We start from the raw sequence: 25,217 nt of genomic DNA, 5'->3' as shown, positions 1-25,217 counted from the left end.
CTAGTTCGTCAGCAGAGACTATATGCTCGCGAATTTAATGTTCTTGAGGCGAAAAGTTCGTGATCTTAAGCGTTCGTGAGCTGAGGTATCACTGTACAAGTCTTTCTATCCATGGATCACTTTAACAGAATGTTAATAATGTTAATGCCATCTTGTTGATTTATTGTTATAATAAACAAATACAGTCCTTATGTACCGTATGTTGAATGTATATATCCATCTTGTCTTATCTTTCCATTCCAACAATAATTTACAGAAAAATATGGCATATTTTATAGATGGTTTGAATTGCGATTAATTGCGATTAATTACGATTAATTAATTTTTAAGCTGTAATTAACTCGATTAAAAATTTTAATCGTTTGACAGCCCTAATATATATATATATGTACATATATATATATATATATATATATATATATATATATATATATATATATATATATATATATATATATATATATATATTTTTTTTTTTTTTTTTTTTTTTAAATGCCCTCCTGTTCAAATTTTTTCTTCCCCCAGAAAATTGAGATTTTAAGCTTTCCAATGATGTATCACACATGCATAATGGACAATTTTGAAATTTTGCCAAAGAAAAACTGCAGAACCCACTTGCTGTAATAAAAACTTGCTCCTACGACTGTTAACGTGCTGCATTCAGGTACCTCTGGACAGCCGTGGCCAAACGCATGCTGCCTTCAAGGACTTCCCAGGGGCGTGGCAAGAGGGGACGCTTATAAGCCCCCCGCCGTGACGTTACCGCCAGTAGCTCGATAGCGATGTATCGTGCAGGAGCTCTTTGCACTTTTTTCTTTTAAAAAGCTGAGGAAGTTCCCATATGGACTTTGCGTTGGAAATTCGTTGTAGTTAATTATGCTGAAGAACAACGCGAAAAAGACAGCCGCTTGTGTGGGCACAGCGGTGGCTCTCTGCCTGCTAATGTTGTTGGTGGCTGTGCGGCATCACGGAGCTCATGTGGTAGCGGAGAGCAACACTCTGGAGGACACCAGGTCGCTCCCCGGAGCTGCTGCGGCGGTGGAAAGCGGCGGACAGAAGGGATTCTCGGCATACTTCGGCAAGTTAAGCCGCGGCCGCAGGGAAGCAGAGAAGCCCGCCGCCGGGTCCTCTGGCTCGGCCAGCGACACTGCGACTGCCACGGCTGAGGACATCAGACCCGATGACCTGTTCATCGCGGTGAAGACCACCAAGAAATTCCACCAGTCCAGACTCAACCTGCTTCTGGACACTTGGATCTCTAGGAGCATGCTTCAGGTAAACATCAACTTTGATTTTAAATCATTGGCTTTCACTGGTTTTACATTGAGCACACAGTGACTTTGGTATATTAACCGCTTACATTGCTCAAATTATGAAAATACATCAACAAAATCCTACTGTTAATGGCTTAAATGTCAAAGTATTTCATAAATGACCTCATTGGCTGCCATTGACAGCGATAGACGTCCAACCCATTCTGACTGGGAGGGTTGGCAGTGATCGCTTGCTCGGGCAATAGCAAGCATCCCAATTCAAATGGGATGTAGTCAATGTTAACGTATTAATGACAGTTAATAAGATTAAAAAAAAAAAAAGTTAAATATAAAGCCAAATAAGTGATTGTATATTTGTTTTTTGTGGAACATTGGGCCACACCATGAAAAGATGGCTTCTTACATTTCTTTAATCACCCAATAAGTGACAGTGAAGTAGCCTCTTAACCCCCCCCTCATGCATTGTCACTTTTTATCCTCCTCTGAGTGATGTGCCTGAGAACGAAGGAAACGCTTTCAAGCAAGTGGACACCCTCTATGCAACACCCTCACCCCCCACCACTCTTTCTATTATGCCTCCTCTTTTTGGGGTGTCCCCTTGTTAATGCCCCCACCCAGTGCAATGGATGCCTCTGCGGCAAGCGCCGACTCTCCGGGCGCCTCGTCCCCCCTCTTTCGCAGTCCGCGCGGGAACAAAGCCGGTCTTTTTGGGACGGAGGGGGGTCTGAAGAAAAGCTTTCCCAGCGGCTCTTCTCTCCACTCTCTTTCCATGGGAACGCCAGAGAGTCCGAGTCTGGGTCAAGCTTTAACGGAGAGACGGGGGTTTCGTCTTCAAGGGATGAAAAGGGGGTGCAGCCTTAGGCAAGTGTGTGAAAATGTGGCCGCCAAAGATGCTTCTCAAAGTGACAGGAGTGTCACATTGGCTTTAAAGTAGAGTTGTCGGATTTTTCGGTATCCTGATATTGTCCAAAAATCCAATATCAAACCGATACCGATATACAGTATACTGTTAACACATTATGGCTAATTGCATTGTGATGCCCCACTGGATACTTTAATAATGATAAATGTAACAACTTTAAGGCTTTCCAAATTAAACATTCTGTGAAAAATGAGAACAACCTCAACTGTTAAGTTAATGAAAAAGTGCATATATTGCACCACTTTATTTATTGTTGAAATCAAAATAGCGCAAACATTGTTTTTTGGATCGAGTGCAAGTGCAAAGTGCCAATAAGGCACTGCCATACACATATTGGCCAAAAACTGATAATGAAAAACCGATGTCAATATTATCCGATATAATTTCAAAATGTTTCATCAACTCTATTTTAAAGTGTCTTAGACTGAACCCTGAAAGTTCTAATTTACCTACTCGACCAACAGGTAGTAAGAGTGTATAAAAATGGAGGTTGTCCAAGTTTTGGGATCATTTCGGTCTTAAAAATAAGCTAAATAATGTTCCGAAACAGCAGTGTTCTAAAGCCAACTTAAAGTATAGATTTTTGGTAGTTAGAATATGTACCTTTAATGCCTTTTTTTCATTAAAAAAGTGGATTGGATGTGCTTTTTTCCCCTCTATCCTTGATAAACTTACAAGGTATCGGATTGCACATGTAAAAATGTGTGATTGGGACATCTCTACTATTTTCATGCAAGTTGCTAGCCATGCTATGCATACTTCCATCTAATCTTGACTAGGGCTGCAGCTATCGATTATTTTAGTTGTCGATTAATCGATGAACTAGTTAGTTCGAAAAATCGAGTAATCAGATAAGGAACATGAAAAAGTAAAATACCTGTGCTCAGCGTCAAACAGTATAAAAAAGTAAATAAATACGGATCTATGTACAACAAAAGAAAAATTGACTAACTTACACAGCAAAAGTCTGCTGGCTTAAATGCTGCATTTTATTTTTTCCAATGCTCTTAACAAATGGTTCAGACACACATTCCCACAAAAATGTCCAAATATACCTATAAACTAAATTACAAATGGATTAAAAAAACATGACATCAAACAAAAACTTGGCTTATGTTGGTCTTAACATGGAGCAGCTGGATTCAGCCATGTGAAATTACTCTGAGGGGCAGTTTACATGGTGACTCTCCGAGAAGACGAAAAATTTTGAATTGGCATTTATATGGTTCCGTCTCCATTCCAACAATGTCGCAATTCCGCATTAAAACGATGTAGTATTCATGCCAGGCCCTAGGGGGCAATGCAGATTTACAAGGCGACAGCGAATGATGCACTTTGACCTCCTCAGCCCGGAAGACAACATGCCCGACCTCTCTAAGCAATGGCATTTTCTTTTGTTCAATAGAGTACAAAAATGGAAACATTCAACATATTTAAATTTAAAAATATCATTAAAACAGAACATTAAAGCCGACGTTCTGCCATTAGCTGTTTTTAATGTTTAATAGCACCGCTGCGCCTGGCCAATATTACGTGTATGAGTGCTGACGTTATTGGCGCGGGTCCCGCATGACAGGAGCTTTTGATATTCATGCGGAGCCAGGCCCCTCAAGCCCTTGCAATCGAATTCTTCCACTTTGGAGGCAGGATTCAGAATTTTTCGTCTTCGCCGACTCCATATGCACGCGAGGCAATTCCGCTACTCAGTCATTGCGCCTTCGAGTCACAGAGTCGCCATGTAAACTGCCCCTGAAGACTAGAGGGCAGTGTATGCACCCAAATCAATAAAACAAAATGCAAACACTTTCAAAATAAACCATTACAATGCCACTTTAATTAAACGAATACTCGAAGCGTCAAAAGTTAATTCGAATCTTTTTTTCTAATCGAATACTTGAGTCAATCGATTAATCGTTGCAGCACTAATCATGACTATCAATTAGTGAATTCAGTTAATGCAATTAATTGTGTAAGTCATATTGTACTGAGAAGACAAGTACTACTAAATGTTTTCATTTGTAGTGTTGTATTTATGACTAGTACACACTTTACACTTGATTTGCCCAGTCCTTCCAGTATGGCCCCCTTTGGTTTGTCGCACAGATTTCCCATCCACGGTATTTGTGCATACAGTATATGGGCTAAGTGGCCTAATTGCTGGTAATGACCGCGAGGCAAGAATCTTCTTTAGTGGCAAGAGTCAAACATGTCCTGGAAGGCAGCTGGCGAATGGCTGAGGGCACAATGCATGAGGGAGTTTCCAGTGGGGAGGGCGGCAGGTGGTCAGGAGACGCAGAACAAAGGCCCCCCCCCCCCCCCCCCAATGGCGGCCGTACGATGCTCCCGGTTCCCACCGCCTACATATGGCCGCCGCTTATTCTCACGCTCAGCTGATGAACATCTGTGGCGTCACAATGGCATCTGTGCTTCTTTAATGCCTGTGAGGGTGTTTATTTCAGTTTTTGGCCCAGAGTGGGATGACGTCACCCGTTACATGTGTACGGATTGTCATCTATCAAACACAACAGTGCCTGTTCTTCTGATGTTTGTGCAACTGGTTAACATACAAGCAACAAGCTCCAATCAGATTTCATCAGGTTGTCATGCAGTTGAGGCCTCGAAACTTGTCTCTCATCCTGATTTTTAATATTAAAAAAAAAAAATTATAAATATTTTCATGAAAACTCAGTATTATATTTTAAAAACTTTAAAAAAACATTTTAAAATCCTTTGTGACATATTTTAAAATGTTAGCTTTGGCACCTTTATTTTGAAATTTTAAAAACATTTTGACTTAAAATCTAATTTTTTTATAAAAATAAAACCTCACATTAAAAAATGTGAACTTTGTCTGAAAGTTGTTTTATTTTGAAAGCTAAAATATACAATATATATACATTAGGGCTGCAGCTATCGATTATTGTAGTAGTCTATTAATCGATGAACTAAAAAAAAAAAAAAATTAAAATACCTGAGCTAAGCCTCGAACGGTATATATAAGTATGTATATATTTTTAAATGAGGATCTATTTACAACAAAAGAACAATTGGCTATCTTACATAGCAAAAGTCCGCTAGCTTAAATGCTATAAAATGCTACCGTTTTTTTTTTTTTTATATATATATAATGCTCGTAACAAATTCTCGCACACACCATATAATTGTTTGCATTAGTATAACACATTCATTTAACTATAGTTTAGGCAGACTCCACTCAGTGGCCTTGAACACAGTAAAGTGAATCACCTTATCGGCGCTCATGAGGGGGAAAAGGAAAAATGGTAGTTTCTCGTAGGCACCGTCTAACTGTTTGCATTACTCGAACACATGTAATATAATCAATCAGGGAATAGTATCATTTCTCATATTCACTGTAGGACTGCACTACTCTAACACACCTAATGTAAAATAAATAGCACACCATAGTTTAAAGAAACAGAATAGATACACAACGCCATCTTATCACAGAAGCCCAAAATGTGTGCGCCACGACCAAGATTGACGCACCAAACTCTGGCAATCAGTCCTGCTGACAAACGAACAAGGACAAAGACCAGCGCGCTTTGTCCTAAAACAAGTAGTGCCAGCCCGGATAACAAAGTTGATAGCAGGGGCTTGTGACGTCAAGACCAGCATCGGTCGCTGTGGCAACCACATCCCATCCACGCACGAACCTAAACAGCCCGAAACCGGCCAGAGAGGGATAATCCCAAAGCAACGCCTGGACACACCTTCGGCCGGCCCACGGACTTAAAAAACACTGGACACTGAGATAAGACAGATTTGCTGCTCGGAAACATGTGACCTTGTTTTGGATCCAGAATTGTCCCTCCGTCGTCTGTTTTTGCCTTGTTTTTGACCATTGTCGACGAATAAATTGTCAACCTGCTTTCGGCGAGTCTTTTTCAAACTTTTGGAACATGGAGTCAGTACAAAGGGTTAATATCAGAGATGAACGCGCAGAATTCCGCCTTCCCTGTTGGCGCGCGCGGAGGCAGCATCGGCAGAGCGGCACTTTGTTCAGCTGTCGCTGTTTCCGTGCGTCTTGTCTGGGGAGGCGAATTTCAACAGTGACCAGGGAATCACCCAAAAGAATAGGCAGTGACTCAAACGCAACAGAAAATGACCTGTAAATGACCTAAAATGAACAGCAAGTGACCTTTAAATGCCCTGAAAATCGGACAGAATGACTGTCAATGCTCTGGTTTCGAATGAACGAATGTTCCCAGTCTAAATAGATTGGGCGTCGAGCACCATCAATACAGCCCTAGAGTTAACTGAGACACTATTATGGTGGAAGACTTTGGTAGCAACTTGTTGGTTCATTTTTGTGTTTTTAGACATTGACACCTTTTTAAAACTGTATCTCGATTCTTGGCAGGAGCATATCCAGGGTCCCCCCAGGACTGATAAATCTAAATCCAAGACTTTTAAGACCCTTTTTAATGCCATTTCAACTGAAAATTAATACTTTTCTCGCACCCATTATTTAGATAATATTGAATCATATTAAAAAATAAAGCACTGAACATCAAATTTAACCTCAATTACTAAGTGTGTTTGACAAAAGAATGCAAATTTACTGAAGATACAATTAAAACACATTTAAATATAAGGTATTTCAGATTTTTTTCCCCCCAGGATAAAATGGATTTTACACTATTTTTGTAAAGCAACTTCAGAAATTACATTTGCAACACAACAGGTTTCCCTTTTATAAGAGGACCTAGTCAAGGTGGTAGGTTGGTGATTGTCAAGTTGGTCACCTTAACAGTAAAGTGCTTGGGAAAATCTTGCAATTGGCAGTGAAAGTTTAAAAAACAGCCACAGTAGTTTACCATTAATTACCACAAAATAAAAAAGCTACACATGATCATTTCCCTTGGTAATTGTTTTTTTTTTCTAATCACATTACAAGAAGTATACAAAACACATGTTAATCCTTTGTTAGCTATTGAAGACATTTCTTTTAATCAGATAGAGAAAATCCATACTCTTATTCAATCAAGAAAAACATTTAAATATACCAGGAGGTGTTTTACTATCACCTACATTATAATTTGCCTATCACCATGCCATGTTATTCAGATCGACGTTGCCCCGCACTCGTTCCAATAATAGTGTCAACCGTGTTGTGTATCTGAGGGTGATGGTGGATCTGCGACTCCGGTTTATCCATGCTAAGGCTAGTGCACCTGCCAATACCCCACTGAACATGGCTAACTCTTGAGTTAAAACTACGAAATTCACATTCATTCGAAAGGCAAACCGTGCAGAAATACATTATTGCATCTAACACATTTTAATTGGAGAAAATGGCAACTTACTTTGAAATGTTAAGCAGGTCCACTGCCTTCGCATGACCCATAAACTGCGACCCAAAGTATCTGGATGCGACGATCCAATACCTCACATGCTGGTCCAACTGTTTGGACTTGGTTGTCTTGTTGAGGCTTTCGTCGAACAAAACAGCTGAGGCATTTGAGCAGTTCCTTACGTTAGCACACAGTACTGTGCGATTGCCTGCTGTTGTGATGTTGATGCTAATGATGCTAACGGCGCGCACGCACAAGTTGCATTATGATTTGTAGTGCAGTGCATCGTAAAAATTTAGAAAATTAAATTTTAGAATTAAAAAACTACGCGTCATCTTCGTTATGGATTTAAAAAAAAAAAAAAAAAACTTCTTCACGGATATAATATAGGTTGCACTGAGATGTTCTTCAAAATTAAAACCACGGTGAAAAAAATTCCAGACTTACGACTGCTAATTTAATACTTTTAATACCTTTAATAATGGAAAACTAAATTCAATGCTTTTTTAATACTTTTAATAACCCGCGGGTACCCTGATATCATAACCTTTTGGGATACAAAGTATCACGATATAGCACCATTTCGATATTTTGTCACACACCTATTATGCAACATGGTTCCCAAATACGTTTCCCTGCCTGATAAAAAGACCATAATAACAATGTACAATAATAATAAGGCAGTAATATAACAATGGGTGCTTAAAGAGGAAATGGGTGGACATCGATAAAAGGGAGAGTGATTTTTTTTTCTCATCCAAACAACACTTGTATAAGGTTTTACAATCGGGTCGGGGTACACAGTGGAGAGTGGTAGTGAATAGAGGGAAGGGTGCCCACTGGTGCATTTCCTTCCTGTGGAGCTGGAGGCAGTCATGCAGGCACCACGCGCGCTCAGCTCAGTCAGGGGGGCCAAGCTGAGCCTTCCTGTAGTTGCAAATACCCCCCCTCCACACACACTTTATCTCTGCTTCACACACACTTAGTTTGCATGTAGTGAAAGTAACTGCGCGTCTCCGTGTCAGTTTAGAAACAAAGCCTGTGGGGGAAGGGGGGTTAGGCCCTGTGGAGTTAACTCCTGCAGCTGTATGCAAATGCAGGCAAACATGTTGAGGATTTACCCAGCAGAGACTTTTACCCAGCACGAGAACTCGCAGCATTGTTCTATTCACAGCAGAGTAAGGGGTGACGTAGCGAGTGGGTGAATGGACACATAGTTTTTGATTTACTAATCAACACTGGGAGCCCTACCCCCTCGCTTCCCGGTCTCGCCACCTGCCATTAGCTCGCCCATTGCGGCGCCGTCATCCTGCAGTCAACCCTGTGTGACTGAACAAACAAAGTCTCATGGCCTGTGCGCTCGGTGTGTTTGCCGCGCAAACAGTGCCAGACGCCTTTCATTGTGCGGGCAAAAGTGAGGCCCAGATGGAGGGTCGGAATGGTATTCAGACCTACTTATCTATTAAGATTCTGTTCATCCACTTTTGGACAATACACAGCTACTTTTTCCCTCCACTTTGAAAATTCAGCTTATAGTCCAGTGCAGTTTAGTTATTCATTTTTAGAAGGCCAGCGAGCTGCTTGTCTTTTGGGTTTTAATTAGAGCTGAAACGAGTACTCGAGCAACTCGAGTAACTCGAGTTTAAAAACTGATCCGAGTAATTTTATTCACCTCGAGTAATCGTTTATTTTGACAGCTCTAAGCATCACGTTTTGCTCGGACTACTTTTAATGCGGGACAACGCTCTGTCACGTGCGGAGAGGAAGAAGGGGGAAAAAAAGCTTACTGCAGCTGACAGCCGCCACAAACGACGCCAACGTTGCCAAATACTAGCCCGCACGATGCTACGTTGGTAACAGCTAGCGTCTGATGCGTCTCATAAAGATCACATGTATGTTGAACTAGATGCCGCGTCTGGGCAGCGTTATTAAACAGCCGCCATCTTAAAGCAGTACAGCGCTAAGCGCTAATAAAGAGCGCTAAGCGCTAATAAATAAGATTAACGTTACTGTTGCTCGTAGCTCACGAAAAGTTAGCCCTGCGGAGGACTAGGTTTCAATTAATTATGACCACTGTCGTTGCGTGGCTAACGTGTCTTACATACAGGCTTTAACATAACATAGCATAGTGGCGTGATGAGGGTGTAAAATAAAAACTTAATCATGCTAACTATCAATTTTAGCTCAGTAGTCATTGCTGGATAAAACACCAAGTAGCACTGGTCCCTAATGTGCTCCAGTACAGCCTGTATCATACATTTATTTTGAACACTGCAAAAACTCAAAATCCTATCAGGACTTACAGTTTAGACTAACTTAAAACTTAACTAGAACTTAAAAATGGCTTGACACAAAGAGAAATTCAATTGAAACACGTGGGAAAAAATCCTAACTTTTAAGTGATGTGTGTTATCAAGCGTAACGGCATTTTTAGGTAATATATATATATATATATATATATATTTTTTTTAAATAAGATCTAAAAGTTTTTTGAGTGAAAGCAGTGAATTAGTCTTTTTTTTTTAATTCTAGCTACAATATACATCGAAAATAAAGACATTGATTGACTGAAAATGGTTCAAGATTAGATGAAATGTCTTGTTTTCTCATGTATATTTATAATTGCTCTTCACCTAAAAATATATTTGTTTTATCCGATTACTCGATTAATCGATAGAATTTTCAGTCGATTACTCGATTACTAAAATATTCGATAGCTGCAGCCCTAGTTTTAATAAATAACAATGTGGACAACTGTGGTTTATAATCCAGTATGGTTTATAAATGAATAAATGTATGCTGCCTTCACATGCTTTGGGAAAGATTAACTTTACCACTTGCTAATTGGTAGTCACGAGAACGTCCTGTTCATCTGCTTTTGTTGTCTTAGCAAAACACAAATATAATACAGCAGAGATGGACTTGATTTAGGATTTTTTTTTTGCTGTTTTGGACCTACAGTGTATCACAAAGGTGAGTATACCCCTCGCATTTCTGCAGATATTTGCACTGCCCTCCATAATTATTGGCATCGGGATCGGGATGCCGATCGATCGGGACATCTCTAGTTTTTATATATATATAATATCTATATTTGTGTCTCTATCCAAGTACCTGTTTATAATGCGCACCATGATTTTACAAGTTGATTTTGGGGGGAAAAAAATGTGCGTTATATTCGGGAAATTACGGTACTCGATTATTCGAACTAACTAGCTGATAGATTAATCGACTACTAAAATAATCAATAGCTGCAGCCCTGAAATCGATAATGAAAAACCGATGTCGAGAATATCCCGTATCATTTTAAAACGCTTTAATCACAAGCCTAATTTCAGTCGCTGGCAATACATCTAACCAACACAATGTTCACAAATAGCAGCACCTTTACCTAGATTAGCATCTTATCACACACCCCAAAAATGACATGCAGAGACACGCGCCGGGGAACAAAGGTGGCGTGCTGCTTGGCAGGCGTCAGCGGCACACCTGAAGGGTAAACAGGACGACTGTTGGGCAGCACCTGCCGCTGCACAACAGTTCTTTTGACGCCTGTGGTCACGTCAGTCACATACTTGCGTTTGAGGCTGCGTGAATGGGATGGGTACGAACAGGGATGGATTTGGGGGTACTTGGACGGTCCGTCTTTTGTATTTCTCCGTCTGGGATGCTTCAGGGGCGGCTGTTTGGTTGCCATGGAGAGAGCGAGATGTGACACAAAAGGCCTTTATGGAAGCAGGAAGGCTGTTTAACTCTTCAATGTATTTTCCCCTTGGCATAAAAGCACTACTGAATGATAGTAATCACTGTGTTTGTCATAAAGTTAAGGGAGCAAGAGCGTAATTCCCCTTATTTGTCCGCAGACGTACATCTTCACAGACGGCGAGGACGAGGAGCTCAAAAGAAAAATGGGTGAGTTAATCCCGACACAAATGAAAAAAGATGGCCGAGGAGGGGCTTATGTCATAACTGTAATTAACGTGTGGCCGCAGGGAGTCACGCCATCAACACCAACTGCTCGGCCGCTCACAGCCGACAGGCCCTGTCGTGCAAGATGGCGGTGGAGTATGACAAGTTCATCGAGTCGGGAAAGAAGTGAGTATTGGAAACGGTTTAAGGTGCGCTGATCGGTTCGAATGTTTCACGATAAAAAAAGATTGGTCGGAATTTTATAAAACGCATGCTGTTGTTTGTGAAACATATCGGGATCGGCAAAAATCAAGATTGGCAGGTCAGGGCAGTGTTTTTTTGGGGCGGCCATTTTAATTTTCGTCTTAATTTTAGTCTTTTGGACGAAAGTACTGATTTACGGTGGCCGAGAGCTGTCAGGCGAAATGCAAAGTCCAAACACTTTGCAAATACAAAAAAGCACGAACCCAAATTGCAAACGCTTTGCAAAAGAAAAAAGCACGAATGCATACTGCCACAACACGATCCCCAATTCCTAAAGCGCGATTACAAATTGGCAAAAGCACGAACCCCAATTGCCACAACACTACAGCAAATGGCTCGCAGCACGAATGCAAACTGTCACAACACGATCCCCATTTTCTAAACCGCGATTGCAAATTGGCAAAAGCACGAATCCCAACTGCCACAACACGACAGCAAATAGCTCATAGCACAACTGCAAATGGCTCAAAGCACAGCAGCAAAATCACGCAACACAACGGCAAGAGGATGACCCGGAAGTTTAAAAAAAAAAAAAAAGGGGACGACACTTTATACATTTTAAATGTGCTTTGTGACCATCTATACGGACCTCCATGAAGTTGCCCCCACCCCGCAAATTTATATAAAAATGATGTTAATCGTTTGTGCGTCACTCGTAGCTTTTCCTCAGTTTAGCTCCCGCGGCTAATGAAGCGTACCAACTCTCTCAATAACAGAGGGGCGTCATAATAACTAGCACGATCATAACACAAATTGGGGTCCATTTTGCAGTAAATTGGGGGCTTGAGATATTAATTTCGAGTGCTGACATCCCTCTAAGCCCCTCATTTACAGCAAAATGGTTCTGAAGTGGTGCCATTCGATTGTGCTAGCTAGTTTTTAGGACACCCCCCTGTTATTGAGAGAGTTGGTACGCTCCATTAGCCGCGGGAGCTAAACTGAGGAAAAGCTACGAGTGACGTCACCACTCGATATAATATAATATCTCTATAAAAGCATAATACTGTATCAACAAAACCGTTGCAGCACAAACGATTGACATCATTTTTATATAAATTTGCGTCTGATGGGGGGATGGGGGGCAACTTCATGGAGGTCCGTATAGATGGTCACGAAGCACATATAAAGTGTATAAAGTGTCGTTCTTTTTTTTTTTTTTTTTTTTTAAACTTCCGGGTCATCCTCTTGCTGTTGTGTTGCGTGATTTTGCTGCTGTGCTGTCAGCCGTTTGCTGTTGTGCTACGAGCTATTTGCTGTCGTGTTGTGGCAGTTGGGATTCGTGCTTTTGCCAATTTGCAATCGCACTTTAGGAATTGGGGATCGTGTTGTGACAATTTGCATTCGTGCTACGAGCCATTTGCTGTCGTGTTGTTGCAATTGGGGTTCGTGCTTTTGCCAATTTGCAATTGCGCTTTAGGAATTGGGGATCGTGTTGTGGCAGTTTGCATTCGTGCTTTTTTCTTTTGCAAAGCGTTTGCAATTTGGGTTAGTGCTTTTTTTCTATTTGCTAAGTGTTTGGACTTTGCATTTCGCCTGACACCTCTCGGCCACCGTACTTATTAGTCTTAGTCATATTTTAGTTGTTTCATAATGTGTTCGTCTTCATCAGGTTTTAGTTGACAGTTCTCAAAATGTTTTCGTCTATAAACTTCAAAAGTTTTAGTCCATGAATAAATAAATAAAGGTTTTTACCAATTTCGAATTAATATGACAGACGAGCACATAACTGTAGTCTACAAGGACATCACCATTTCCATGATAAAACACACTCAGCAGGAAAACAGCACATTATTCGCAATTAATTAAGCTCACTTGGACCCCACGAACTGTACGGCAAATTTTTTCCAAGAGTTTAAGAAGGCACCGAGTCACCGCGCTAAATGCTAATGCTAACGCGAACGCTATGCTAACGCGAGCGCAATGCTAACGCCACATGTTTAGTGTGTGATCATCACTCAGCACTGACCTTTAGAGGCTAAAGCAACATGGCATATCTAGCCAATATAAGAAAGTAAATCTTACCAGGCAGCACCTGACACATGTTTCACAAAAGGAGCCTGGAATGGGCTAGGGCTGAGCGATATGGCTTTAAGTACGTATCACGGTAAATTGAGCAGATTTACCTCGATAACGATATATGACGATAAATTCGCGGACTTATATAATTTGAAAATCTGAATCAATGCATGAAATACAAATGAACTGTTTCTCGTTGATTTATTTACCAGCTTTCAATTTAAAATATTCAACAATTGTACAGTATGTGCAGTCTAAACATTAAGTATATAAAAATTTCTTGTAAACACCAAGAATTCAAGAAGGAACATTTAAACAGCTTGTAAGACTTGAACAATGTACAAAATTATTAAAAATCAATACGACAACTAGAGGTGTGCGAAATTTCCGATCCTTAGATTATTCGCGATTCGGCCATGGAAGATTCGAGAACCATTCACAAACATCCAAATCCCGATTTTTGAAAGATGTCAAGTAAAGCGGAAGTAAAACACACTCTGCATGCTGCGCGGTCTTCGGGACGCAATGAGGAACGGAGCGAGAATAGCTAAACATCATGCTTGTCATTACCCGGCCCCTCGTGTAATGCCAATGCTCAACTCACGGCTCTAGCGCAACTCATGCCGCGAGATAAAAAAGCAACAACATACCTGACTGCTGCCGACAGCTGTTACAAAGTACGTCCACATAATGGTACGGTAGATGTCATATTTATATAGGACTAGGTGCATTATAGACTCGGTGGCGTTAGCAGCACATGTACAAAAAGCTAGATGCGGGCGTTAGTAAACGGTCGCCATCTTAAAGCAGTAGACTTCCTGGCAAGGCTGTTGTAGCGAACCTTCCAAGCGAACCTAATTAACTTTTTATCTAAAGTTCTCCTAAATCGGTAAAATATTGACTTGAATCTATCTTTAAAATAGTTTTAAAACTTTCACATGTCGAAAGTAGACAAAAGGGAAATTATAGAATAATGGGAGCAATTTTAACAACTTTAACGGTTGATTCACAACATTAAATTAATTGAATGTAGTTTAAAGCTGCTGATACAGAATGGGGATTTGAGTATATTAGTTATTGTTTTTAACTGTTAACTTGATACTGAAGTAGTCGTTTATTTTAGCCTGCGAGGCTTTTTTTTTTTTTTTTTACTTTTTTTAACAGTTTTTGTAACTAATGTACAAAACATTAAAATCAGCTAATAGCGGGATGGGGGGTGTCATCAATAATCGATTTATAATCGAATCGTAGCCTCTGAATCGTAATGTAATCGTTAGGTGCCCAAAGATTCCCACCTCTAAGCAAACATGTCATTGTAACACAAATGACTTACAACTTGAACAGTACACTTCAAACAGACAACTTATTGTTAATGGCTGCTGTGACATAATTACTCAACACAAGTCTTTACTTCAAGGTTTCAGGTTTTTTTTTTCCAGAGCATTTTTTAATACATGCACGCACACATGCACCCCCCACGCAGACACACACACATTAAAGCTATATTGATCTTTTGCCAATGAAACATTTAAGATTTTATGATGGCAGTAATGACACAAAATAAAGCAAGCACATACAGAAAGATAGCTGTGGCTATTAAACTGTCATGTTATAGGCCTCACTGTTGGATTATAATTTATGTTGAATGCTTTACCATCATAAAATATATCAAAGAAATCACACACAGACAGATACAAAATAATGTGACATACTAATTGCTAAATGCAGTCCGTGCCCAATCCAGTCAACAAGTTCAGCCGTTTTGACAAGGTTAGAGCCGCTATCGGACTCCATCACGTTCATTTGTGGCGTTAGCCGCTAGCGTTAGCCTGTGGCCTGGCTACCAGTAGAAAGTACTGAAAGCACCCTCTCTTGAAATCGTGAGAACCAAGGAGGAAAGCGAGTGAAAGGCCATCTGGAGGCCGCCAAGAGTCTTAATGTCGGGTAAAAGTTTGGCGCTCCCTTAAGCCTGACTCCATATCGTTTGATTGTAGCACTGGCCGCTAGGGTTAGCTCCTAGCGTTAGCCTACCGGGCTTCTGTTTGTTTGAGTTCCTGATAACCACATGACTTCATACGTAAGCACACTTGACTGCTTTCTTAAAGGGGAATGAACATACCCAAACAAAACAGAGTCAAAGTGGGATAAAAAGACTATATTTTCTTGTTTTATTGAATTACCGAATTTACCGACATGGTCAAAATTACGTCGGTCATTGAGAGGAATTTCGGTAATGTTAAATTTTCAGTATACCGCCCGGTTCTAGAATGGGCACAGGCTTACTTAGCACTAGCTGGTGAGTAAGCGTGCGTGTGGGGCGGTGGGGGTCGGGGGAGGCGCAGCAGGTCACATGAGTGACACGACCAAACACTGCTAAATGCGTGCTAACTACACTAAACATACAATAAGAAAATATCACACATTGTGAAGTTATGACAGAAACTATTAGGGAATTTTCATGTCGTTCTCGTGTCGTCAGACGACAACAGGCATCCATTTCGTTATTTTTTTAGTCTGCAAAGACACGTTTTCGGCGCGCCATTGTGACGTCATCACCATGAAAAAAATGTTCATTGACGAAATATTTTTGTTGTCATCGATGTTGATGAAAACAACACTAGGTCGAGGTTTTCAAAAATCTGCCAGAAAATTGTGAGGAGTGCATCCTGGAAACGATGATGTTTATGGAAAAATTGCTGCTCTCACCACGTATTTTAATTTGATGCTCAGGTGGTTCTGTCACGTGGACGACGACAATTACGTGAACGTTCGGGCTCTGCTCAAGCAACTATCGCAGTACCAGCACACCCAGGACGTGTACATCGGGAAGCCCAGTCTGGATCGGCCCATCGAGGCCACTGAGAGGCTTGGTGACAATAAACTGGTGCGTTGACGACAGCCAGTGAGTTAAAATTGTACAGTTGTATGGAATTATTATAATATGTGTGTATTTTTTTTAAAGAAACCAGTCAACTTCTGGTTCGCTACTGGAGGGGCAGGCTTCTGTGTGAGTCGCGGTCTGGCACTCAAGATGAGCCCGTGGGCCAGGTAAGAAAAAGCTCACTGAATTTATTTAGTCCTTTTAAATAAGAAAAAAAACACACCTTACCTTCGTTCTCACGTTTCTCCAGCGGCGGCCATTTTATGAACACGGCAGAGAAAATCCGTCTGCCCGATGACTGCGCCGTGGGCTACATCATCGAATCCGTGCTGGGCGTCCCTCTCATTCGCAGCAACCTGTTCCACTCGCACCTGGAAAACCTGCAACAAGTATCCAGATCTGAGATACACAAACAGGTGAGGACTAAAACAAATGGAAAAAATTGCACTTGTTTTTTTAACACATTTTGTTCACTTTGTCGTCTTCATTTTTTATTCCCTTAGATCACTCTCAGCTATGGAATGTTTGAAAACAAGAGCAATATCATCAATTTGAAAGGAGCTTTCTCCGTGGAGGAGGATCCATCCAGGTGAGAGCTGAAAAATTTGATTTGAATGTACCGTATTTTCCGGCTATAAATCGCACTGTTCTCATAGTTCGTTTCAGCCTGTGATTTACTGTATACTAAGGTGTTACTTCTATATGGGATTTTTTTACACTGATGGAGTTGAGGTGTGAAATTGAAGATGACGATGTTAATGCACGGTTTCGGCGTGCTAAAAATGATCATACAGAATTCAGTTGAGCTTTACTTCAATCTCGGGCTCAACTACAAAGATATTACTGCATTACTTGCAAAGTGTCACCATTACATTGTCTCGTGTTTTTATTACTAGATAGTTTCTAGTGGTGTGCACTAGATAGTTTCTAGTGCGCACTACTTACTATATGGTGCGCACTAGATAGTTTCTCATGTGCATCAGATGGTTCCTTGTATGCAGCACATACTACCTTGTGCGCACCAGACTGTTTCCTGTACACACCAAAAAGTTTCTTGTGCGCACCAGATAGTTCCTAGTATGCACCACATACTATCTGGTGCGAACCAGATTGTTTCTCTTGCGCACCAGATAGTTTTCTAGTGCGCACCACATACTATTTGGGGCGTACCTGATTGTTTCTAGTACGCACCAAGTACTATCTGGTGCGCACCAGATTGTTCTCATACGCACCAAATAGTTTTTCGTGTGCACCAGATAGTTCCTTGTGCACACTAGAAACCATCTGGAGTGCACCAGAAACAATCTTGTGCGCACCAGATAGTATGTGGTGCATACTAGGAACTATCTGGTGCGCAAGAGAAACTATCTGGTGTGAACAGGAAACAGTCTGGTGCGCACCAGATAGTTTGTAGTGTGCACCACATACTATCTAGTGCGCACCAGGCTGTTTCTTGTACACACCAAATAGTTCCTAGTATGCACCACATACTATCAGGTGCGCACCAGATTGTTTCTCATACGCACCAGATAGTTTCTCGTGTGCACCAGATAGTTCCTAGTGCACACTAAAAACCATCTGGAGTGCACCAGAAACATTCTTGTGCGCACCAGATAGTATGTGGTGCGTACTAGGAACTGGTGCGCAAGAGAAACTATCTGGTGTGTACAGGAAACAGTCTGGTGCGCAACAGATAGTTTCTAGTGCGCACCACATACTATGTAGTGCACACCAGGCCGTTTCTTGTACACACCAGATAGTTTCTAGTGCGCACCAGATTGTTTCTGCTGCACTCCAGATATCTTTTAGTGTGCACCACGTACTATCTGGTGCGCACCAGATTGTTTCTCTTGCACACAACTTACTATCTAGTGTGCAACAGATAGTTTCTAGTGCGCACCACATACTATCTGGTGCGGATTAGATGGTTTAAATTTACTTTATTTCTGTCAATGTCCCATTAGGGCAGGGGTCGCAACCCAAAATGTTGAAAGAGCCATATTGCCACTTTGTATATTGTGGCTAAATATTGCCATCTAGTGTATTTGTTGAGCTGTCAGTAAATGATACTGTAGCCATTTAACTGTTCTGCCCAAATGCATGATGGGGAGTGCAACCATGACTGTGCGTCGTGGTACCAATTAGAGCAGGGCGGTAAACCAAAAATTTATAGTTACTGAAATTTTTCACAATGACCGACATAATTTTGACCATGTCGGTAAATTCGGTAATTAAAAAAAAAAACAAGACAATATAGTCTTTTTATCCCGCTTTGCGTCTGTGTTGTTCGGCTATGCTCATTCCCCTTTAAGAAAGCAGTCTGTGTGCCTACGTACGGAGTCACGTGGTTATCAGGAAGCCAAACAAACAGAAGCCCAGTAGGCTAACGCTAGCGGCTAACGCTACAAGCAAACGTGATGAAGTGTGGCTTAAGGGAGGTTCACCAAACTTTCACCCGACATTAAGTAAACTCTTGGCGGCATCCAGACGGGCTTTCACCCGCTGTCCTCTCTTGTTCTCGCGATTTCCGGAGAGGGTGCTTTCAGTGCTTTCTACTGGTAGCCAGGCCACAGGCTAATGCTAGCGGCTAACGCTACAAACGAACGTGATGGAGTCGGATAGCGGCTCTAACCTTGTCAAAACGGCTGAACTTAATGAGTGGATTGGGCACGGACTGCATCTAGCAATTAGTATGTCGCGTTATTCTGTATCTCTGTCTGTGTGTGATTTCTCTGATAGCTTTTGTGATGGTAAAGCATTCAGCATAAAGTACAATCCAAAAGTGAAATTTGTAATATGACCGTTTAGCCCCAGCTATTTTTCTGTATGTGCTTAATTCTTTGTCATTAGTGCCATCATAAAATCTTAAATGTTTCATTTGCAGAAGATCAATATAGCTTCAATGTGTGCGTGCATGTATTAAAAATGCACTGGGAAAAAAACCTGAAACCTTGAAGTAAACACTTGTGTTCAGTAATTATGTCACAGCAGCCATTATTAACAAGTTGTCTTTTTGAAGTGTACTGTTCAAGCTGTAAGTCATTTGTGTTACAATGGCATGTTTGCACAGGCATATTGATTTTGACAATGTACATTGTTCAAGCCATTCAAGCTGTTATAAATGTTCATACTTGAATTCTTATTGTTTACAATAATTTTTTTATATACTTAATGTTTAGACTGCATGTACAATTGTTAAATATATTAAATTGAAAGCTGGTAAATAAATCAAGAAACGGTTAATCTGTATTTCATGCATCGATTCAGATTTTCAAATTATATAACAGTCCGCTTGGGCAAATTTATCGTTATCGAGGTAAATCTGCTCAATTTACCGTGACACATGCTTAAGGCCATATCGCCCAGCCTTACTACCAATGGATATATCTTCTCTGCGTTGGGAAATAACATGGGGTGTTGAGAAAAAGATCAACTACTACCTTTCTTCCCCACATTGCTTCCCACGATTATTCTAATTGTGGGAGAGGGATTGTAAGGCTTTAGCCATTTAAAAAAAAGGCTCCAAAGGCTGCTAAACTTCTCTCTACTTATTTCACACTGCCTATTAGCTCTATATACTGTATGGGTAAAACGGCGCCATTATAGACTGAACGTGACAATGCGTGAGTGGGTCGTGCAGCGTATGCGTTAATTGCGTTAAATATTGTAACGTGATAAATGTAAAAAATCTTAATTCTTAATAAATTTGATAACCCTACCTTAAGCTTAAACTAAAGACTCTGGAAGAGTGTAACACATCATGTCTGTAACGTTAAATACAATTAGAAAATGATTTAATTAAAAAATATATATATATTGATAAAAGGCATGGCCGATATTTTTTTGCCGATTCCGATGCTTTGAAAATGACGTGATCGGACCCGATCGATCGGGATGCCGATCTAATTATCGTCCATTTTTATGGCTAGTGCGACTTATGTCATGTTTCCATCTAACCGTGCTTTCTTGTGCTTCTCTATCGCAGGTTCAAGTCAGTTCACTGCCTTTTGTACCCGGACACCCCGTGGTGCAACCCTCAGGTTGCCTTGTAGGGCGACCGCTCCTTTCTCATCCTCGTCCTCCGCCTCGCCTCGGTATCTGAAAGGCAAGGGAGGACCAGCGTTTTTCGTCTGTGTCAAGACCGCGTCGCCGCTGCATTCTTTCAGCGGGTGCTACGTGGCTTTTTGTTTTGTAAGCGGGCTGCTGTGCGGCCCGCCGCTTAACGGGACTACCGTGAGTTCGAAATGGCTTTCGCCATGTTTTTTTGTTTTAAGCTTTGCAGGCAATCAGTTGAGCTTTTTGTATAATGTTGCTTGTAAATGTTTCTTGCAATTCTCATAGAATGTATTTCCTATTTCCACGCTCTTTTTTCGCAAGCTTTACGCCATCTTGAAAAAGTTTTTCAAAGCATTTGGATGACTCCGGACAAACGCTCTCATGTGAAGATTTTGTTGTGCTTTTCTATGAACAGTGTTACGCCTGACCTCATCTGAAGTTCATCGGGACGAAGAACTTTGAGCCTCTTTTTAAAAAAAAAAAGAACGATGCAAACCTAAAATGACGTCCTGGAATGAATTCAGATTTGGGTCAAAACTAACAAAAACCACGCAAATTCTCTCCTATTCAATTTTATGTGCCGTATTTTTCGGACTATAAGTCGCACCAGCCAAAAAATGCGCAATGAAATGCATTTTGGAAGGAATTTAATTTGATAAAATCCAACACAAGAACAGACATGTCAACTTGGAGGGCAATTTAGAATACAAATGGCGGAAAACACAGACAAGACTGAAAAAGCAGTTTCTGCTCTTGCACTCCTTTTTAAAAGAAACTGCTGTATTTTAAGCCAAAACAACTGTTGTGTTTGTTAGCTTAATAAGTCTAAATCTGCCAAAGCAGATTCATGGCGCACTAAGGCTCCGAACTATTTTTAATTCGTCCGTTTTACCCTGAAAACCCCCGTTTACGGACGTCGCGCAACCGCTTTTGTTTCAATCTAGCTATAAAAAGAAGGTAAATAATTATATTTATTATTCAAATTGTCTGTCATTTTTAGCTTAGAATCATTAATTGATGTCTGAAATTTAGTTTAAAAAAAAAAAAAAAAACTTTAAAAAATTATTCACTCGCATATTTTAAACTTTTAAACGACTTACGTCACTATCGCTTAATTGTATTTTTTTTTGTTCCAGTCGCATTTTCCCCGATATGTTAGATGATAAATAATTGATCCAAACAAAACAAAAAAAAATTTGAAAATTAATGATTAAAAGGGTAACTATATGAAAAAGTAAATCTTAGCCACTCCTTGTTGTCTGCGATTTCTGCATCGCGACCCTTGTTATATCACCATGTTTCACCCATAAAATTAAAAAAAATAAAAATAAAAAATCCGGCTGTGGCCATTCACAGCTGTGTCTTGACACTCAGCTACATGGAGTTTTTGGAGGTATATGCAATAATATCTTGTTAAAATCGTGGCGTCTTTAATTCTGCACGCGCGTGTTCTTGCTTCCAATTCGGGTTTAGCTGTTTAAAAAAAAAAAAAAAAAAAAATTTTTTAAATGCCTTCCTGTTCAAAATTTTTGTTCCCCCAGAAAATTGAGATTTTAAGCTTTCCACACATGCATTTCAGACAATTTTGAAAGTTGGCCAAATTGAGGGTCTCAGAGCAGAACTTCAAGTCACCTGAGTGTTTTCCGCCACATAGAATAAAGAAAAACAGGCTGAACAAGTGTACGAGATGCTAACGTTACACGTTACGTCTAAAATGACATCCTGGAATTAATTCAGATTTGGGTCAAAACTAACAAAAACACGCAAATTCTCTCCTATTCATTTTTATGTGCCGTATTTTTCGAACCAAAACCAAGAACAGATATGTCAACTTGGACGGCAGTTTACATTAAAAATAGAATAAAGAATAACAGGCTGAACAAGTGTACGGGATGCTAACGTTACACGTTACGTCTAAAATGACGTCCTGGAATTAATTCGGATTTGGGTCTAAACTAACAAAAAACCCGCAAAATTCTCTCCTATTCATTTTTATGTGCCGTATTTTTCGAACCAAAACCAAGAACAGACATGTCAACTTGGAAGGCAATTTAGAATAAAAATAGAATACAGAAAATCAGGCTGAACAAGTGTACGGGATGCTAACGTTACATGATGCATTAAACCACAAATAGAGAACATGCCGGTATGTTACCGTAACATAACGAATTCGGATAACTGTAGCATAAAGAAAATGTGAAATTATATAATAATGTGTGAATAATTTCACACATAAGTAAGTCGCTTTAAAGTAGGGCTGCAGCTATCGAATATTTTAGTAGTCGATTAATCGATGGACTAGTTAGTTCGATTAATCGAGTAATCGGATTAGGAAGATTGACATTTAAAATACCTGAGCTGAGCCTCAAACGGTATAACTTTTTTTTTTTTTTTAAATGAGGATCTATGTACAACAAAAGAACAATTGGCCAACTTACACAGAAAAAGTCCGCTAGCTTAAATGCTATTCAATGAAGATACTTTTTTTTTTTTTTTAAATGAGGACCCGTGTACAACAAAAGAACAATTGGCTAACTTGGATAGAAAAATCTGCTAGCTTAAATGCTATAAAATGCTAAAGTTTTTTTTTTTTTTTTTTTACAATGCTCTTAACAAATGTTTCAGACACATATTCCCACAAAAAACGGCTGAATATACCTATAAACTAAATTAATGTACTAAAAAACATTAGTGCAAACAAAAACTTAGCTTACATTGGTCTTAACAGGGAGCAGTTGGATTCAGCTATGTGAAAAGAGGCAGACCAGATGGCAGTGTATCCACCCTCATCAATAAAACTAAACGCAAACACTTTCAAAACAAACCATTGCAACGCCACTTTAATTAAACGAATACTCGAAGCAACAAAATTGAATTCAAATATTTTTTTCTAATCGAATACTCAAGTTAATCGATTAATCGTTGCAGCACGACTTTAAAGTATACGTCGCAACATCAGCCAAACTATGAAAACATTAAAAAAAACAAAAAAAATCTGCGATTTATAGTCTGAAAAATATGGCAACTTATCAATATGCTCTGTGTTACAATCAGGAGGGAAAGAATTTTTTTGTTGTTTTTTTTTTTTTTTTTTTTTAGATATACATTTCATTCATTCATAACATTTTTTTTAAGTAATTAGGATTTTGAATTCTTTGAAAATTGCACAGCTGAATTTCAAATGAGCTGATGCTCGCTTTTGGAAAGAAGCTCGCCTCCCAAAACTTGATGCAAAAAAGATGGAAAAACACAATAGTTCTATATCAATATATAGTTGCGACATCTTGCTTGCCGAGTTCTGCGAGGCGAGAACTTAACTTGCGCAACATCAGCGTCTCTTCATGGAGTCGACCCATATTGGGTTACGCTGTACATGATGACTACAGTATTGTGTACTGTGACTTTGTTATCGGCCGTGATGTACAGGAATTTTTTGGAATGTATCGTGATTTACGTCGGCTTTTTTTTGTTTTGTTTTGAATTGTGTCATATTGCTTTTTATTCTCCAGTATCTGGAGCATTGGAACAGTTCATTCCCATTAAAGATGTCTCAGGGATTATGATCTGATCCTGTTATTTAACTAACACAAGCCCCGCGGTGGGAGCCGAAAATGTCAAAAATAAAAGTGTATAACCACTGAAAAACATGGATTTTCTGGTGTTTTTGTCTTTCGGTGACTCGTCCAATGTGACTTCATAAAATAGCCATTCTGAGAATTTAGTGTGATTTTGTACAGTATGATTCACTGCAATTAATGGGAAATTTGACTAGTTTTTATGGCAAAATTGAATATATTTCAGCACAGACTGAGATTGAATGATCATGTTTCAGCGCCATTAACAAATTAATTTCAGTGTTGTAAGTGGTAATATGCTAAAGTTACTCTTTGTTCAATTTTTAAAGAAGATCTGGTTCATTTATCATCATCAATGGCAGCCAATGAGTTGATTCATTGAACTAGAGGTGCACTCTTAGAGAGCCACCTAAGCAGCCAATTTCAAAGCATCAACATATTTCTGACCTTTGTGACCTTTTCACAAACCTTATCTCAACAAGAGTTAGTGGTATGAAAAAGTATAATAAAATCATCAAATGTGACCTGATCTTTGTCAAAATCACACAGATGAAAAAAACTGTCTGCTTAAACTTAAACCACCCAAACATTTACAGAGGGGCAAATAAGTATTTAGTCAATCACTAATTGTGCAAGTTCTCCCACTTGAAAATATTAGAGAGGCCTGTAATTGTCAACATGGGTAAACATGAGAGACAGAATGTGTGGGGAAAAAAACTGAAAATTACATTGTTTGATTTTTAAAGAATTTATTTGCAAATCATGGTGGAAAATAAGTATTTGGTAGGGTTGTTCCGATCATGTTTTTTTGGCTCCTGATCTGATCCTGATCGTTTTAGTCTGAGTATCTGCCGATCCCGCTATTTCCCGATCCGATTGCTTTTTTTGCTCCCGATTCAATTTTAATAATTCCCGATAATTTTTCCCAATCATATACATTTTGGCAATGCATTAAGAAAAAAATGAATAAAACTTGGACGAATATATACATTCAACATACAGTAC

The 25,217-nt window shown here is 39.8% G+C and overlaps 1 protein-coding gene across 1 annotated transcript; it reads left to right on the top strand.

Moving 5' to 3' along the window:
- Positions 1-787: 787 nt before the first annotated feature.
- lfng (LFNG O-fucosylpeptide 3-beta-N-acetylglucosaminyltransferase) lies at positions 788-24,573 on the top strand. Its single transcript, XM_057817668.1, has 8 exons — positions 788-1,275; positions 11,375-11,423; positions 11,504-11,606; positions 16,431-16,584; positions 16,663-16,748; positions 16,832-16,997; positions 17,085-17,170; positions 20,567-24,573. The coding sequence occupies exons 1-8, from the start codon at positions 877-879 to the stop codon at positions 20,631-20,633; spliced, it is 1,110 nt and encodes a 369-aa protein (XP_057673651.1). The 5' UTR covers positions 788-876; the 3' UTR covers positions 20,634-24,573.
- The last annotated feature ends 644 nt before the right edge of the window (positions 24,574-25,217 follow it).

The sequence above is a fragment of the Corythoichthys intestinalis genome, chromosome 16 (genome assembly GCF_030265065.1).
Source record: "Corythoichthys intestinalis isolate RoL2023-P3 chromosome 16, ASM3026506v1, whole genome shotgun sequence".
NCBI classification, from domain to species: domain Eukaryota; kingdom Metazoa; phylum Chordata; class Actinopteri; order Syngnathiformes; family Syngnathidae; genus Corythoichthys; species Corythoichthys intestinalis.
This window is presented reverse-complemented; position numbering and strand designations above follow the sequence as displayed.

Bases quoted from the DNA above. Each gene is read 5' to 3' on its own strand.
- lfng (XM_057817668.1), top strand. From the start codon at position 877: ATGCTGAAGAACAACGCGAAAAAGACAGCCGCTTGTGTGGGCACAGCG. The intron at 16,998-17,084 runs GTGAGGACTAAA...TTATTCCCTTAG, and splicing joins GATCTGAGATACACAAACAG to ATCACTCTCAGCTATGGAAT. The intron at 17,171-20,566 runs GTGAGAGCTGAA...TCTCTATCGCAG, and splicing joins GTGGAGGAGGATCCATCCAG to GTTCAAGTCAGTTCACTGCC.